The 19,385-nt window shown below is 38.7% G+C and overlaps 1 protein-coding gene across 1 annotated transcript in view; it reads right to left on the bottom strand.

Moving 5' to 3' along the window:
- Positions 1-1,922: 1,922 nt before the first annotated feature.
- The window catches only part of MCM6 (minichromosome maintenance complex component 6), a 28,695-nt gene continuing 11,232 nt past the window's right edge, over positions 1,923-19,385 (bottom strand). The window contains exons 8-17 of the mRNA XM_069473177.1: positions 18,566-18,707; positions 16,572-16,713; positions 15,795-15,902; positions 14,639-14,794; positions 13,896-14,024; positions 12,170-12,331; positions 7,395-7,530; positions 6,522-6,677; positions 4,853-4,992; positions 1,923-2,336 (exon numbers count right to left, since the gene is read on the bottom strand). Coding sequence (XP_069329278.1) covers positions 2,220-2,336; positions 4,853-4,992; positions 6,522-6,677; positions 7,395-7,530; positions 12,170-12,331; positions 13,896-14,024; positions 14,639-14,794; positions 15,795-15,902; positions 16,572-16,713; positions 18,566-18,707 — 1,388 coding nt within the window. The 3' untranslated portion in view covers positions 1,923-2,219. The remainder of the gene's footprint in view (positions 2,337-4,852; positions 4,993-6,521; positions 6,678-7,394; positions 7,531-12,169; positions 12,332-13,895; positions 14,025-14,638; positions 14,795-15,794; positions 15,903-16,571; positions 16,714-18,565; positions 18,708-19,385) is intronic.

Below are 19,385 nucleotides of genomic sequence, written 5' to 3'. Positions count from 1 at the left end.
CTGGCTCTGTTACCTGGGCTACAGTGTAGTGGCATCATAGCTCACTCCACCCTCCAACTCCTGGGCTCAAGCCATCCTCTTGCCTCAGCCTCCCAAGCAGCTGGGACTACTGGCACCGACCATCACGCCCAGCTAATTTTTCAATTTTTTGCAGAGATGGGGATCTTGCTCTTGCTCAGGCTGGTCTTGAACTCCTGGCCTCGAGCAATCCTCCCGCCTCAGCCTCCCAGAATGCTAGGGTTATGGACATGAGCCACTGTGCCTGGCCCCAACTTCTAACATGTTATTGAATATGCCATTCTTCCTCCACTAAGGTGAAATGTCACCTTATCAGAAATGAAAAATCTGTACATATGTAGATGTTTCTGGACTTTCTACTGTTAAGACTGACTTACCTATTCCTGTGCCAATCCCACGCTATTTTAATTTCTACACCTGTGTAGTACTTTTTGCTTTCTGATAGGACAAGACCTCTCCTATCATTCCCCCTCCTCTCAGAATCTTCTTGGCTATATTTGCACATTTTCTTTTCCACGTCTTAGAGATATTTTCTTTCCAGAACATCTAGGTCTACCTCATTTTAGTTTGTGGCTATCCCACAGCATAGCTGTGTCACAACTTATGAATTAATTTCCTTACTGATAGACATCTGTTGGGATTTGGTTAAAAATGCATTAAATTAATTGATCAGTTGACAACTTATGATATTCAAATCTTCCCATTCTGGAATGCTATCTACTTACCTTAAATATTTGTCTAATTTTCTTCATAAAGATCTCATATATTAGCCATTATACACTAACCACTTCACCTTCCTGACAAGTAGCACATGGAGGAAATAAATGTGTGGAAATGTAAGCACACATACTCAGATGTGCAAAAATGGGCTTTATTTGCAGTAATAACCTCATTTTGCTTTAGAGCCCCCACTCTCATTAATGGCAGGACTAGGGAGAAGACAAATTCACCAAAAAGGAATGCGTTCTTCCTGCCCTTAAAATTTTCCTTTGGGTAAATATCTGGTCAAATTAAACGTCAAATTCTAGTCAGATTGTTTCGTTTCAGGATCTCCATACCCCATTTTCCTAAAGCTGGAGTCAGTGAAGGGAGATGCTCTTTTTTGCTGTCTTTTGGGTTTTCACTAGAATGTCCCTCCTCTGCAGGAAGTCTGAGATCCCACATGTCAAGGCCTCTCTTACTCTTGTGAATTAGAAACATACTTGACAGGAACCTTTACACCATGCATGTGCTGTGTAACTTCTCTATCTGTGTCCAGCCCACCTCACCCCAACCTCTTCAAGTCAGGGTAGAGTGAAGTTACTTTATAACCGTATCACATAAAAACGCTCTCCCTAACTGACCCTGTAGGCCTCAGAACGCCACCTGTTGTTAAAAGCTACAATAGGAACTGCTATATCATGAACATACTGATCACAGCTAAGTCTCAGGAACTGTTAGTATCATAAACACCAATAACTTTTCCTGGAAGAAGGCCATAGAATTTGGGGACAGCTTGTAATACAGCAAATGACCTACTTCCCCTAAAAAAGCAATCTGAAAACAATCCTGAGAAATTACCCTTAGGATGCAGAAGTAAAAGAAATTATTAGAGTAATGAAGAAAAAAAGTACAATAAACTTTTTATTTTTATAAGCTACCCTAAAAAAAGAACTGGAATTAACCTTGGAAAGTCATCTCCAAGGCCTCTAGCATACTAATTCTCTAATGACTCTTACCCACAGGAACCTAATCCTAGATTCATAATGCCATACCTCCACCTGTTCACCCCAGATTAAGCAAAAAAGAAAGATAACTTCAGAACAAGTTGTTTTATTTTGACGATTAAAAGTAGTAGTTGGCAACTGAGAAAGTTATTTCCTCAATAAGATATCACAACACCATAAAAGTAAGGGGTCTTTTCCTACGCATAAAAACAGAGGTCTTAGTTATAGAAACCACACATTGATAAAACCACACATTGCTGAGTTCCAATTTCATCAGGACGAGAAGCACACTAAAGGAAGTGCCGAAGCCTGCACGGGTATAAAAGCGCGTGACAGGAATATGACACACAGGACCATCAACTTAGTTATTTGTTTCTCAAATCCTGCAGCATCACGCCCAGGAACATTTCTGTCCCTAGCAGAGCTGTGTCCAGGCTCCAGGTCAGGAGGTGGTGTGCCACAATTCCTCAGCTCTGGCTGGCTGCTTTCAGTATCTCAATCTTCCAGCAAGTAGTTAGGGTTAACTACCAGGTAGGGATCTTCTTCATAGCTCTCACTTCCCTCTGTGGAGCCTTTCAGTCCAGCTTGTGTGAGCTCAATTAGAACATGATCCTGCGAAACACAAATATTTGCCCTCAGGTCTCCAGCAGCATCAGAAACATGTCCAGATACACGGACTGGACCCTTGCTCTGAATGTTTGCTACTGACATTTCCTTTCACTTCCCCACCAAAGGCCGATACCTTAAAATCACTATCAGTGTTCTGTTAAACCCCTTTCCATTAGGATACTGACTTTTTCATACCACAAACCCCTTTTGGAAAGTTCAGAAATATGTATGTAAGCTAAACAGACGACGTGATTTTTTATAAGGCTTCTCGGCATATGATATCAAATGCTTGTAAATATAACTTCAAAAAAGACAGGAAGCACCATGAAGAAACACAAAGTAGGGCGACAGCAAGAGTAGAAGGCTGCTCTATTGACAGGCTAGGCAACACAGGCTTCTTTGAAGAGGAGACATTTAAGCAGACACCAGAAAGGAGGAGGGTATCTGGGGTCTCGAGACAAAGGATGAGTGCAAAGGCCCTTGTGTTTGTGAGTCTAGGGAACAAGGCCAGCGTCCCTAGGGTGGAATGGGCGAGGGGAAGAGTGCTATGAAATGAGGTGAATGAGGCAGACAGGGCCTAGACTGTGTAGGGTTCTGCAGGCCATGACGAGGAGACTGGATTTTATTCTAATGTGGAAGAAGCATTGCAAGGCAGGGCAGTAAAACACCTTGACTTATGTTTTCAAAAGACCTATCTGGCTGCTGAGCAGACAGCCAGCACAAAAGGAGACAGTTAGGAGGCTCCCCAGAGTCCAGGAATGGGGGCTTGGGTGGGCTGGTGAAGTGGTGAAAAGAGAATAGAAAATATACACACATTGAAGGTAGGGTTCACAGGATTCACTGTTGATTCAAGAGGAGTTGTTGTGAGGGAGTAGAATCAAGGCATCAAAGATGATCCCAAGGTGCCTGGCCTATAGCAATCGAGTGAATGGGACCATACTATAAAAGTAATGGGGGAAGAAGAACTCTGTGTTTGGACACATCAAATGTGAGATGCCTGTTAGTTCATTAGTAGGAAACCAGCCACATACATCTGGTGTTTAGAGGAAAGGTGGGAACTGGCGATATAAATTTGTGAGTCATCAGCAGATGGGTAAAATTCATAAAGACAAATGAGATCACTTAGGTAATGAATGTAAATAATATGAGAGTGGATTAAGGACAGAAAGATTCAGGAAAAGGGACTAAGAGGAAATAACCAGGGAGACACAACACTCAGGAGAACACGGTTCAGACAGGAAACTAGCAGGCCCTGCTCATTAAGGAGTCACAAGACATGAACCAAGGTCTCTGAGAAAACCAGGATGAGGCGAAGAACCTGGTTAAGACCAGTTAGAGCCAAGACGACAACAAAAACGACCTCTGCTAGCTCTTGCTGCTCATTATACCCTGTTTATAATGTATTAGCATACAAAAAGAAACCTCCACCAGCACCATGACAACCCCCAGAAGTTACCTTATATGGGACGAAAAAGAGACCCAATTCCTGGAAGTCTCCACCCCTTTCCCAGAAAACTCATGAATAATCCACTCCGTACTTAGCATATAATCAAGAGACAGCCATAAATAGCTCACCAGCAATGTATAGGGGCTGCTCTATGTAGTAGCCTGCCTGCTGTTCAATAAATTTTGCTTTTGTTTCCAACTTAGGGCTTGCACTTGAATTCTTTCCTGCATGAAGCCAAGAACCCTCTTGGCCTTCAGGATGGGTCCCAGTTTGGGTTCCACATTCCTGTGTCATGGTGACTCATAAGGCAAGTGAAGAAAGTATTTTTGGAAGGAGCGATCAACTGTTACAAGTGCTGCTGACTGGGGGAGCCTGATGGAGAATGACCAGTTCATGTGAGTAGAGAGAAGGTATGTAACGGTCCCATAACAGAGTGAAAGAAAGAACTGACCAGGGAAAAGTAACTGCATGGGGCAGTGCTATTGTGAGGTTAAGACAAATTTAAGAATTGTCCACTTGAGATTTGTGGTCATCAATAAATAAGGCTGGACACGTGGTTGTATGCTCTTCTCAGGTATTTTTAGCTGCTTAGACGACAGTTAAAAAAAAAAAAAAAAAAGAATTCAATTTAACCAAGGCTGAGGTTTTGCCAAGCAAGTAAGACAAAGAAACAAAAAAGGTGAAAGTGTAAGAAAAGAACAACTATTGGGCTGAGTAAGGTGGGATATGAAGGAAATAAAACATAGAAAATAGGTGTCAGTGGTCAGGATGCTGGAAGGTTTACTCTATGACCAAGGGTGCTGGTGGGGGTGGAAAACAGAGGTTAAAAAACACCCACACAGTGAGACCTCATAGCCTCCTTCCTAGACTTAACCTGAATTCTGCTTGTTTCAGCAGAGTAAGTCATTTACTCGTTGTTAATTCTCTCTTGCTTTACAACTCATAATTCTGACTACACTCCAATGATTCAAAATAAACGAACATCAAAAACCATTTCACTAATGGACTTACACAGATAAGACATGAACTCCCTTCTTCATTAATACTAGAGCAAGCAAAGTTATGTACATACATAGCGTGTGAGTCGATGAATGACTTTCTCTATGATTCTCTTTTTATTTATAAGTTCTTCTTCAGAGTCTATTTCCGATTCGATTTCCTTCAAGTACCAGTTAACGAGCTCGCTCCTCTTTAATGCTGATTCATCCTCCTCTGCAACAAAAAATACATTTTAAAAGGATTAAATTATTCTTCTAGCAAACTGTATTGCCAGTCCTTAGGGTTTGCACATACAAGATAATATACAGATTAGATACCATCAACCTGTCACAAAGTACATCTGCTGAAGTAATGTTCCAGCATAAGCCCAAAATAACCTGTTGTATTACTTGTATTAAAGCATGTCTTACCTTTACCCATAATAGGAGAAAAACCTAATAAAATAGAGATTATAAGAAACAAGTTTCTTAAAGCTATTAAGATTTCAAAGTACGAAGGTCTTTTCTTCATCTTCTTCCGCTTCACCACCTAAGAGAATGTTTGCCAACGGCAGCTGAAAGCATAAATTAGAAATAACGCAACAGCAAGCAAAACTTCTTAAATATAGCTTTTCCTCTTTGGAAAGGGGAAGACTTTACAGAACTTGAGTCTACTTAGAAGAGAAATTCATGGGCATTCACTCAAAATTAAAAAATTATCAGTTTATTTTAACAAGGACAACCTATACCATCTGCTTTAAAAAAGTCCAAGGCAAAACTCTCAACTCGAAAGAGTTGAGACCTGGAGAACATTGCAACTATCACAGAAATACAATGTAATAAAAGGAAACTAAAACTCTTCTTTTGCTATGTTTAAAACTTAGTTGCATGAGGGAGAAAGAGAATAATGAATAACATGAATACAAGAACATGCAAGCTCCCAAAACATTTTATGTGGGAATAGAGCGGGGATAAACCTGACACATAGCCACACTTTGCCTTTTCTCCCACAGTCCACAGTTCCCGAGGGAACAAGGGCAGAAACTATAGGGCTCAAGTCTTTAGTAAGCCAAGATGATCTCTGCTGTTCTCTTCCTCCATTGCAGATTGGACACTGTGATGACAAACTATGCCTGGAAGTCAGCACAGAGTCCTGGGAGCTTTTAAGTAAGAATTGAGGTGTAACTATCAAATAGAATTTCAAGTTCTACCCTTTGAATTCATTGTTTTTCCTGCTGCCATATGGCTAACTAGGGTGATAAAACTTGGAATAGCATGTTAGAGCAGTTGAGGACAGGAGGTGCACTAACGTCCAGATACCACACTTTATTGATGGATAGATGAGGATTTCACTCCATTTCTAGCCTTTTGGCAGTATAGATTTCTGAGCTCAATTACTGGCCAATGAATTATAAATACCCTAGGAGTACACATGTTTTAAATAAACTCATCGTAAGGAGTAGTAATTTTGCATTTGTAAAAACATTTGTATGTGCTTATGTGTTATCAGATCACAAATTCCACTTCCAAATTATTAACATAGGCTAAGAACGTTAACAAGAATGACCCATAAACCTTTGTCTGACCAAGCACTTGTGGGGAAATGTTCAGGTTGGCAGGTACGCTGATACTCCATAGATTTACTTTGCTAAAGTGAGCTTGCCTAGCAATTAGTCATCTCTTCTGACAGAACAATACAATGTTTAGCAATCAGAAGTGGCCTATGCGAATACAGCTTATGTAAATGACTAGGTTTAGCCTCACCTTCTTCCATCTTTCTTAGGTGAAGCACAATAAGGTTAGAGATTCGGCAATACTCAGAGAAGCCCAGCCTTAAGGAGGCTTTGGGAACAGAATCTTGATTTATGTCTTCACTGTAGCCGTTGCTTCCATTCACAGGTGCAGGGCTGTCAGCATGACCTAAAGTAAAAAAGTTAACATATGAATTTTGTTTTTGTGCCTCCAACATTCCCTTGTCAAATGTTTATGAATATACTACTTATATTGAATACTAACTTCAAAACAAGCATATAGTTATACACAGCATATAATTTTACAAATAAATTTATAAACTCTGTAGTGAAGACAAAAACTAACTTGGGAGGAATATGAGGAATAGCAGATATAAGTTTCATGATCTAAAAGTTCATTTGTAGTTATCATGCAAAGATAAAAAATTCTGATATTTGTTCAAAAGCAAAATAACAATACAAATAAGGGTGGAGAGGCCAGGGGATTTAAGTCTACTATCACCAGTTTGGTGCATTTTCTTTTAGTCTTTCAAGCTTATATACATACTTTTTTTTTTTTTTTTTTTTTTTTTTTTTTGAGACAGAGTCTCGCTATGTTGTCCAGGCTGGCTTCAAACTCCTGGGCTCAAGGGATCATCCCACCCCGGCCTCCCGTGGAGCTGGGACTATAGGTGTGCGCCACCATACCTGGCTAAGTATATAACTTTTAAATCAACTATTTAATTGTACTTTAACTGGTCAACAGTTAATATAACCCAATATCTATTTCTTTTTTTGCTACATAGACTTCATAATCATCAACAAGGGTACTTTTACCACATGACATCTCAGAAAACTTTTTGGTGCCTAACTCCAGACAGAACAGTCATATGAATAAACATCTCACCATTGATGCCACCTGGACCCTCATCTACCTCCATCTGGACCTCTTCCTCTTGATCTAGATTGACATCAGGCGTTTCTACACGGATGATTGATTTATTCAGTAATCGGAAAGCTTCCTTCACATGTTTAGGTTGGACCTAAACCAATAAAAATGAGGCGATTCAGTTAAGTCTTCTTGATATACTAAACACAGTTTCTCCAGACAAAATCACAGTGGTATTCTGGTTTTCCCACAAACACATTCTCTTCTCAGTGCTACTCGGGTTTTCTCATAAATGTTCTTTCTCTCTCTCACACACTCACATGCTATGAGACAGCACCATAAATTCACAATGGCTACAATTGACTGACAATATCAAGTGGTGGCAAGAATGTAGAACTGGCCGGGCGCGGTGGCTCACGCCTGTAATCCTAGCACTCTGGGAGGCCGAGGCGGGTGGATTGCTCAAGGTCAGGAGTTCGAGACCAGCCTGAGCGAGACCCCATCTCTACTAAAAATAGAAAGACATTATATGGACAACTAAAAATCTATATAGAAAAAAAAAAAAATTAGCCGGGCATAGTGGCGCATGCCTGTAGTCCCAGCTACTCGGGAGGCTGAGGCAGTAGGATCGCTTAAGCCGAGGAGTCTGAGGTTGCTGTGAGCTAAGCTGACGCCACGGCACTCACTCTAGCCTGGGCAACAAAGTGAGACTCTGTCTCAACAAAAAAAAAAAAAAAAAAAAAAAAAAAAGAATGTAGAACTACTCTCATTTACTGCAGGTAAAAATAGAAATTGATACAACAGTTTGGCAGTTTTTACTAAACACATGCATAACCTATGACCCAACAATTCCACCCCTAGGTATGTATGCATAGAAATGTAAAAAAAAAAAAAAAAAAATATCTCTCTCTCTCTCTCATATGGACCCAAAGACACATACATCCCATAAGAACCGAAACTGGAAACTATCCAAATATTCATTAACAGAAGAATGCGTGAATAAACTGTAGTACATTCATCAATAGAATATTAGATAGCAATGAAACCAGACAAAAAGTGAAATGGAAAAAGATTCTACCTTTAGTACCAAGAAAAATGGCAAAATATCAAGAAATAAAAAATATGTAAAAACTATATGAAGAAAAGTTTAAAACATTACTGAGGATCACAAAATATTTAAGTGGAAAGATTCTGTATTTGTGGTAGTCATCAGAACTGTTCACAAATGTTTGCCTTTCTCATTCTGGCACCTGGTAGGAAGGTACTTTCTCTAAACACTTGAACTTAGGGATGGCCACGTTAATTTCTGTGGCTAGTGAAATGTGAGTATAAGTGTCATTTCTGGATAGAAGGTAGAGACGGTACATGGCTCACCTTTTTTTCTCTTCCCTGCCTTCTGTCACCATGGAAGTATATGTCAAGATTGAGCCTTTACATCAGCCTGAATCTGAGCAACATGAGGAGGAGCATCCCTTGCTGACTTAATGGATGTGTAGCACGCTAAAAAGTATCTCTTTTAAGCAGCTGAGATTTTTACAGTAGCACAACCTAACATATTCTAACTGCTATAATGTTCTTGAATGGAAAAAAATCATCAAGATGTTTTTAATTCTTCAGTATATAATTTAATCTTATACTAATAACAATATCAAGTTTTTTTAAAACAAACTAAGCAAGCTGATTTCCGTGTTCCTAACAGCTGAAAGAGAACAATGCATTGGAACTAGCTCTATATTTAAAATATAAAGCTCCATTGATTAAAATATCATGGTACCAATGTAAGAGGAACTGATAGACTCAATGGAAAATAGAAAGTCCAGAAACAGATATTAACATAAAACACAATATTTAATAAAGGCATACCAAACCAGCATGAAAAAGATGATTATTCAATAGATGGTGTTGGAACAACTATTAATAGAAAATTAGCTGAAAAAGAATCAAGTGATTCATACCTCACATGTTACTGAATAAATACCAAATGTTTAGATGATTTAAATGCAAACAATAAAATCATCTAAGTGCTACAGGAAGTCACAAGAAAATTTTTTATAATCTTAGAGGAGGAAGGCCTTTCTAACAAAATTAAAAATGGAGAAATAATGTGAACACATAAGGAGACAGAAACAGTTCTTAAATATATGCAAATATATTCATTTCATTCAGAAAATATATTTGTGTATAATATATGTGCATATATTTTAATATTATATGAATTCGCTACCTATTTAAAAGACCAATTTTTAAAAAATAACAAAAAAAAATCTATTTGAATTTGCCCTAAGACGCCTATCAGTTTTATGAAACTCATTTCAGGAAATATCACAGTGGAAAAAAAGTACAAATGTTAGCATGGTTTTAGAATGCCCTTTCCCCAAGGTCTTTTGCCTATCAAAATTCTACACACCCTTCAGCAATCAGGTTTAAATGTCGGCACATCCATAAACCCTCCCCCTTCTTTAGGAATAAAGTAATTGATCTCTGTACTCTTTGCTTGTGATGTTCTATCATCATATTTTCCCTATTTTTTTTTTTTTTGAGACAAGGTCTCGCTCTGTTGCCCGGGCTAGAGTGCAGTGGCATATCATAGCTCACTGCAACTTTACACTCCTGGGCTCAAGGGATCCTCCTGCCTCAGCCTTAGAGTAGCCAAGACTACAGGTGCACACTACCTCATCTGGCTAATTTTTAAAAATATTTTTGGCTGGGTGCAGTGGCTCAAACTTGTAATCCTAGCACTTTGAGAGGCCACGGTGGGAGGACTGCTTGAGGCCAGGAGTTCCAGACCAGTCCGAGCAAGAGTGAGACCCAACACATAAAAAATTTAGCCAGGTATGGTGGCGTGTGCCTGTAGTCCAAGCTACTTGGGAGGCTGAGGCAGGCAGGAGGATTGCTTGAGCCCAGGAGTTTGAGATCGCAGTGAGCTACGATGATGCCAATGTACTCTAGCCTGGGCAACAAAGTGAGACCCTGTCATTAAAAAAAAAAAAATTTTTTTTCTTTTTTGTAAAGATATGGTCTTGTACTGTTGCTCAGGCTGGTCTTCAATTATTGGCCTCAAGCCATCCTCTGACCTTCGCCTCCCAAGGTGCTGGGATTACAGGTGTCAGCCACTGTGCCTGGCCCTTCTCTCATTTTTTACATGCTTAATTAAATACATGTTTCACTCCCACCAGATTAGCAGCAAGGAAGGCAGGGGCTATCTTATTTATCTTTTGTTCCCTGAATGTGTCGTTTAAATGTTAGGTGAATCAAAGAATATCAAATAAGTTAGTGTGAAAGTACTTTGTTGATAGTAAAACACCATATTAAAGAATTTGGAAACCCATATTAAAGAATTTGGAAACCTAAAAAGGGGGGAAAAAAAAGTCTTTTTTATCTATGAAGTCATACGATGGTTACTTCTGGGGAAGAGGGTTAAGATTGACAAGAGGCACAAGGAAATTTTTCTTTTTTTCTTTTGGAGACAGAGTCTCACTCTGTTGCCCAGGCTAGAGTGCCATGGCGTGCATCAGTCTAGCTCACAGTAATCTCAAACTCCTGGGCTCAAGCAATCCTTCTGCCTCAGCCTCCTGAGTAGCTGGGACTACAGGCATGTGCCACCATGCCTGGCTGATTTTTTATACATATATTTTTAGTTGTCCAGCTAATTTCTTTCTATTTTTTTCAGTAGAGACAGGGTCTCGCTCTTGTTCAGGCTGGTCTCGAACCCCTGAGCTCAAATGATCCGCCTGCTTCGGCCTCCCAGACTGCTAGGATTATAGGCAAGAGCTACCACGTCTGGCGTAAGCACAAGGAAATTCTCTGAAATGATGGAAATGTTTTGTTTTTTTTTTGAGACAGAGTCTCGCTTTGTTGCCCGGGCTAGAGTGCGTGCCGTGGCATCAGCCTAGCTCACAGCAACCTCAAACTCCTGGGCTTAAGCGATCCTACCGCCTCAGCCTCCCGAGTAGCTGGGACTACAGGCATGCGCCACTATGCCCGGCTAATTTTTTCCATATATATTTTAGTTGGCCAGATAATTTCTTTCTATTTTTAGTAGAGACGGGGTCTCGCTCTTGCTCAGGCTGGTCTTGAACTCCTGACCTTGAGCGATCCACCTGCCTCGGCCTCCCAGAGTGCTAGGATTACAGGCGTGAGCCACCGCGCCGGCCGATGGAAATGTTTTGTATTTTGAACTGGGTAGTCACATGTACATATGTGTAAAAAAAAAAAAAAAAAAACCCCACCAAGCTGTACATTTTTCTCCATATAAAATTATAGCTCAATCATTAAAAAAAAAAAAGCTAATTCCCTTTTCAAAGAAAACCTTACATGAAATCAAATGTATAAAACCAGGGAAAAGCAAGGCTGTTTTGATTGAAGCAGAGACGGAAGGCTTGAATGCCCTTCCGTACTGTTCTTTTACCCCTTAATATCCACTGATCTATACTCGTGGAACCTTGGGCTCAAAGAACAGTTTAAAAACCATATACATTACAGAAACCTAGGGAGGAGGGTTCCTTTGAGGCCAGGGGCTACATTATCTTATCTGTATCCCCAATCCAGAGGCCCAGTACACTGTGGGATCTAAGTACATTTTTCCTGAATGAATGGACTATATTCATTAAATGCTTGATAGCAACCTCCTTAAAAGGAAAAATCCCAGGGTCATAGATCCTATGAACACTCAACAGTTATAAAAATAAATCCGTGGCAAATTCTAGTATGTCCCATACCAAAGATAAAAATATGCCTACAAGGCAACAAATCAATTTCTCTTTGCCCTCATTGCGTCAAAGTGACCCTGATACCTCATCACAGCAGTGCATCCGAGCCATAGCTTCAGAGAGACGGATCATGCTCTCAAGCTGTCGCACTGTAATCCTCCATGAAGACTTGGTTACTCCAGAACCATCCCTCTGGCGGAGACGTTTATACTGTTCCACAATGAAGTCCTCTGACTCTTTGGAAATCTGTTTCAGAACATTAGTAAAGTTAGAGAAACATTTCTCCTTGATGACAGCTGTATCAAACTTAAGTTTAAGAGCCTTCCAGGTAGAAACATTTTGGGGAATGAGAGGGTTGAAACTTTTGAAAAGCCAGTAACGATAAATTACTACTGAAATACCCTTCAAAAGAAACTAAGCTTATTAAACAAATTAATGCTCTGACTTTCCTTGTAGCTCAATAATTAACTCATGCTGTCTTGGGGAAAAAAAGAGAGACCAACATACACACACACAGGCTGTCCAGAAAGTATCCAGACATTGTTAATACAACAAGAATGATTACAAGGCTGGATACTTTCTGGACAGCCCTTGTATGTCTCTCATCTGTTTTAGTAAACCTTATATCCAAAGGATCATCAGTTTTTCAGAGCAAGGAACTCAGCATATTAAGGAAGCATGCCAAGGTCACAGAGGGACCAGTAGTCATAGAGAACATATGCCTTTTTACACAAAAGTCACCCACAGTCCTAATTTTATATAACTAAATTTCTTCTGGGACAGTGAGAGCCAACTTCAATTCACAAATAAGTGAAGATGATGGATAATTAATAGCTAAGGATAACTCCCAAAAGTCAAGTCAGACAATATTGTAAAAACCTCAACCAAAACGAAACAATTTTTTCCCTTTTCATATCTTATTTTAGGAAAGCACCAAGCAACAAAACAGATGCACACTATGGAAGTTTATTTTTAAAAATAAATGTCCAGGTAAGTATCCTGTGTCCAGTACAAATTTAGTTCAATACACTATATCAATTTCAATTCCTGTAAAATAGTAATCTATAGTCATCACAATAACCTAGAACAATACAATGTTTCCTTCAAAGGAAAATTCAATAACATTCAGTAGATTATAGATTTAGGCACATGAACAATTTTAAGATTCTTAGTAATGGTTGAAATAAAAGCATGCCCTAGCTTTATTCAGTTGTCTAAAACTCTTCCCCCATAAAAATCTTTTTATTAGCAACTAACAAATAAAATATATGGAATTATTCAGATTTTTTAAAGGTCAGATAAAAAAAAAAAACAAAGCCTGGGCATGGTGGCTCAAGCCTGTAATCCTAGCACTTTTGGGAACGCTTGAGGCCAAGAGTTCAACATCAGCCTGCTCAACATAGCGAAACCTTATCTCTACAAAAAATAAAAAAAATTAGCCTGTGTGGTGGTGCACACGTGTAGTCCTAGCTTATTGGGAGGCTGAGGTGGGAGGGTCACTTGAGCCTAGGAGTTTGAGGTTACAGTAAGCTATGATTATGGCACAGCACTCCAGCCTGGGCAACAGAGTGAAACTCTGTCTCAAAAAACAAACAAACAAACAAACAAAAAAACCCAACTAATATTTATTAATAATAAAAATAAAAAGTTATTTCAACCCTCTTTAAAGCAACAAATTGCTATTTTTTTTTAAAAAAAAACAACACATTAGGTAGATTACAGGTTCAGTTAATTTCTACATAACACATTTGTTTAAATTCTACTTTAATATAACCATTATGACTTATTCCAGTACAAAAGGGCTGGTTACCTTGGGTTTAAACTGTCTTGCAAAGAGAAGATACCTCCTGATATCGTCAAGGGAATAGACACGATCAATTGATTCCTCAATTCTTGAATGCAAGTCTACTATGCGCCTGGCAATAGCATAATCTGTAACCTAATTCAGAACAAGAAAATAGCTTCAATCAGTCACAGAAATATCTACTCTGGACTAGCCCAGGCAATAGGCAAATGACTTACAGCTAAAAATAAGCTCCAATGTGCCACTGAAAGAAGTATTAATACCTACTAAGTTTCTGAGGAAGGTGTGGGAACAGACTGATTAAAACCAAACTTACCATGTTGTTAAAAATTTTTAAGTCTAAATACAAATAACTCTAATAAACTAACATGTTAGAATCCAAGTAAACTATAATTTTCCACTCAACAAAACACTAACCAGCAAAACAAAAAATGTTATAAAAAATCCTGAAGTGCGTGGTTGGGTGTTAAGTGTAATTTGTTTCCTTCTTTTTTGAGAATTAAAAAAGAGTAACAAAAACAAAAACTTTAATATTCCTCCACACACTCAAGTGGAGCCAGCAATTCAAATGACTTTATTTTGAGTTGCTTATTAAACACTTTGCCCAATCCCATGCCACCTGGAGGGAAATGAAAGGTTAGTGCACACACACGTACCAGCTGTTGAGCAGTGTATCCTCCAGCCCCGTCTCACTCAATAACTCAAATTGGAAATAAAAAAGGAAGCTGAGGGACAGCTCATGTGGTTACCTCATTACATTCATCCACAAGGATAAAGAAGAGATCAAATCGGGACATGATGGGAGCCGACAAGTTTATATTCTGTTTCAATGATTTTGATCTGTCATAGTGTCCACTGATTGGGTTTGCTGCTGCCAAAATAGACGTTCTGGCATTCAGAGTAGCCTGACCACAAATGAAATAATTGTGACAGATTTAAAAAGACATCAGGACTAGCCAATAAACACATGACAAAATGTTCAATTTTACCCATAATTCACTAAATGCAAACCAAAATAACTAGATATCCTTTTTCATGTATTAATAAATAGCAACTCCCCTTTAGGCCATCAATTTGTTAGAATTTATCTCGCAGCTAGGTACAGGAAGATGTTGTATTCAAGGATGTTTACTACAATACTGATTGTAATTCCAAAGACTGAAAATGACCCAAATGTCACTCTACAAGAGTCTAAAGAACCAAACTGTGGAACATGTAATACCATGGAGTAATAAAAATCCCAAGTTAATCTAATACGGGCTGGTATGGAAAGATTGTCAAAATAAAATTATGGCATTAAATGAGCAAGGAATGAAACTATACATATTATGCTTATTTTATTCCTAAAAGGGGCACAAACTCAATAGATAACGTTTTAGTTATCTACTGGTGCTGGGAGTTGCAGGGAAAGATTTCTTTTAATTTATACTTTGTGTACTGCTTAAGTTTTTCTTAAGTACTTGAATCTGTTGCTTTTATTTTAAAAAGTTTAATTCTCCCTCACATTGATTATAATACTGTACTTAATTACTTTCATTTAAGTAATCCGTTGACCAAAATAGATAAATAAATACATAATCTATTGATCTTTGGTTATTTTTGTTATAATTGGAAGCATGCTTTATCTAAAGAAATATAAGCTTTGTTCATGGAAATTTTGAGACGTGAAAATGCTAAAAATGTCACCAGTACTTCCTCTACTTTCTATCATAGCAACACATTTACATAGTACCCTAAGCAATACCTATAGTTTGAATTAATAATTCTCAAGGCTGTATTTTCCATTTTAATGAACAGCATTACATGTTGAAATAATGAATTTTATGCAGGTAAACTTCTCTAATACACCACATTAGTCTACAAGGCGAGGGCACGATGCCGTGGAACATAAGTGGACGCACCTACCTTCACTCCTGCTTTAGTGATGGAAATGGTCTGCTGCTCCATGGCTTCATGAATAGCAACTTGATCCCGCACGTCCATCTTATCAAATTCGTCAATACAACACACACCCTGTAAACAAACAAACCTAGCCTAAGAAACTACCTTTCAGATGTAAAATCACAAGTAAACTCACAAAGTTTGCTACCACAGAGACCTTTCTATTCTCTACACAAGTAGAAGATAGGTAAGTAAGCATTCTTTATTCCTTTTTCTAAGCAAGATAATTCAATAGATCCCAGGCCTAGGAGGAACCACACGACTGACTTTAAAATTAAGAGCAGAACTAAAAATATATACTTACTACACTATTACTTAACATCAAAACCTTGTGTAAACCCCAGTGTCAAGACATTCTGGGTCACCTCAGGATTGATTTTACATCTACAATTTATACGTATCCACAGATCAAATCCATCTATGTCAAATACACATAAAATGCAGCACGTGTCCATGCCTACACCTACTCGGAAAGGTGTCATGTTCTGGAAAGGAAAAAATGCTGGAAGTACTAGTCACAGCAACCACACATGTTCAAGGTAGGTAAGACATTCTAGAGAAGCTCAGAAAATGCTGACCAATGATGATAGTCTCAAATTCTAGGTTAACAAAATTATAAATTATTTACTAAAGAATGCTCTTTTTACAAGGACATCTTTTTAACAGAAACTTATACACCTTCACTGATAGGGTAGGGGGTATTCTGACTTCTTTATATCCAAGACTGTAAAATGTTCTTACATTATCAGCCAACATCAAAGCTCCAGCCTCAATGACAAACTCATGAGATTCTTCATCTCTCACAACGGCTGCTGTTAAGCCAGCAGCACTGGATGCTTTGCCACTGGTATAGACGGCTCTGGGGCTGAACTCCTCCACATGCCTGTTCAAGGTTATCATATAAACACTCATTAATATGTGACTACAAAGTGCCCTTCCAAAGAATATCAGCTGACAGGGGTTATGTCAATGAAGACTTTAAATTTCTGAAAGAACATCTAAGAGTGGCATTAAGCATAAGCAATTCATAAAGAAACAGGCCAGACTGAATCGGAAATCTATCTCCTTTGGCTTTTTAAATGGATTTAAATCCACTCCCAGGTAGGCACAGTGGCTATAGCCTATAATCCCAACACTTTGGAAGGCAGACCAGCTTGGGCAACACAGCAAGACCTCGGTCTCTAAAAAAATTTAAAAAATTAATCAGCTGGGCATGGTGATTCATGCCTGTAATCCTAGCACTCTGGGAGGCCGAGGTGGGAGGATTGCTTGAGCTCAGGAGTTTGAGACCAGCCTGAGCAAGAGGGAGACCTCCAACTCTACTAAAAATAGAAAAATTAGCTGGGCATCATGGCATGAGCCTATAGTCCCAAGCTACTTGGAGGCTGCAGCTAGAGGATAGCTTGAGCCTAGGAGTTTGAGGTTGCAGTGAGCTATGATCACGTCACTGCATTCCAGCCTGGGCGACAGAGCAAGACCCTATCACTAAAAAATAAAATCCATGCCTATAAAATGGAAAATGAAGCTAATATGTGACAAAAGTATCAATTTTAAAAGAAGTTTAATAATAAACAGTTTAGCAACAATGATCTATTAGAAAGTCTTGCAATTAAAAAAAAAAAGAGAGAGAGAGAGACAAAACTAGATATGGATTTATTCCAGAAATGCAAGACTGGCTTAACATGTGAAAAGCAATCAATATGTCATATTAATAATGGATAAGAACTACATGATCATCTAAATAGATTTAAAGAAAAAGCATTTGACAAAACCAACACCTTTTTATGATAAGAACTAAACAAACTAGGAACAGAAGAGACTTTCACAAACTCGATAAAGAGTTTTCTTTAACCTGATAAGGGCATCTGTGAAAACCAACAGCTAACATCAGATGAAAGGCTGAATGCTTTGCCCCCTATGATCAGGAAGAAGACATGGATGTCTGCTCTTGTCACATCTATTGAACATTATACTGATGGCACTAGTCAAGGGGATAATAACACATGCCTGTCTGGGTGCTGCTAGGATAAGACATAACATACATATATATAAGCACTAACAACATAGCAAGTGCTCAGAAACTGGTTGCTTTTGAGACCTAATTTTCTTACAAATTTGAAAGTACTTATAGCTTCTAAAAATAAGCAAAAATAGTGCTCATGCTGATAAAGTTAGCACAAAATATCTCGTAGCATTGCTTTTGGACAGTGTGTCTTATCTAAAAACCTTATAGATATTGGTATTCTTTGTAACAGCAATCCTATGCCTAGGAATTTACCCAAAGGGAACAAAAAAGATGTATATACATTATGATGTTCACTGTATGAATAGCTCCAATCACTATAGAAAACTACCCTGTTAATTGTGTAATAGGGCTAGAGAAATAATTTTGTAAGTTATAGTACACCAACAAAAAGATAACTGAAAATAAAGAAACATGGAAAAATGTTTAGGGTAAATTAAAATTAAAAATATGGATACTGTGATTTACAATAATGAAAATACAAATTCATGTATTCAAAGGCTTATACAAAGATAAAAGAGTTCAATATGAGAGTGGGATTATAGGAAATTTTTCCCTATTAAAAAATTAACAGTATTTAATCTATGAGTTATATATTCAACACATCATTTACACTCCTCCCACTGTAGTAAAGGCATTCCTGGTAGTACAGCAAGCTTGGGAACTACGTACGTTGTTTTTTTTGGTTCTACCACCTCAGGCAAACACTTACTTTAGAAACTGGCTCTTTGCTGTACTTGGGTCACCAACAATACAAACATTTATGTCCCCTCGAAGAGAGGTCCCTTCCCCTGTTGTCTTTGGAACACCACCAAAGAGCATCAGCAGGACACCCCGTTTTACTTCATCATTGCCTGAAATGAAAAGAAGCTACAGATAAAAAACCCATCTTTCAACATGAAGTTAATTAATTCCAGAAGAAACTACAAAGACATGTTTAACAACCAAAAGGCAGAGACATTGAAAACAAAACATAAAACTGGAGTAAGAACACCTGGCTTCTGATCTTGGTTCTTGCTCTGTGGACTTAGTCACCTAATCACTATTCCAGTGTTTTCTCCCGCACCACAGATGTCACAGATGCTGGTGCTCACCATCCTAAGAGCCACTCCTTGTCTGTAAGTCCTACTTCCTACAGAAAGCCTTTACTAATGCCTTAGCCCTCAAAGATCTCTCCCCATAAACTATAGCTATGTCCACCACAGCCTACCACATTTGCTAGTCCTTTCTTCTTTTTTGTTTAGAGACAGGATCTTGCTCTGTCACCAGGGCTGGAGCACAGAGGCATTGCCATAGCTCATTGCAACCTCAAACTCCTGGGCTCAAGTGATCCTCCTGCCTCAGCCTCTCAAGTAGCTCAGACTACAGGCATGTGCCACCACTCTCGGCCTAGTTTTAAATTTTTTGTGAGACGGGGTCTTGCTATGTTACCCAGGCTGGTTTCAAACTCCTGGCCTCAAGTAATTCTCCTGCCTTGGCCTCCTGAAGTGCTGTGATTATAGGCATGAACCACTGGCCTGGCCTTGTTAGTT

The sequence above is a fragment of the Eulemur rufifrons genome, chromosome 1 (genome assembly GCF_041146395.1).
Source record: "Eulemur rufifrons isolate Redbay chromosome 1, OSU_ERuf_1, whole genome shotgun sequence".
Lineage (NCBI taxonomy): Eukaryota > Metazoa > Chordata > Mammalia > Primates > Lemuridae > Eulemur > Eulemur rufifrons.
Note: the sequence above shows the minus strand (reverse complement) of the source record. Positions and strands in the feature narration are given on the sequence as shown.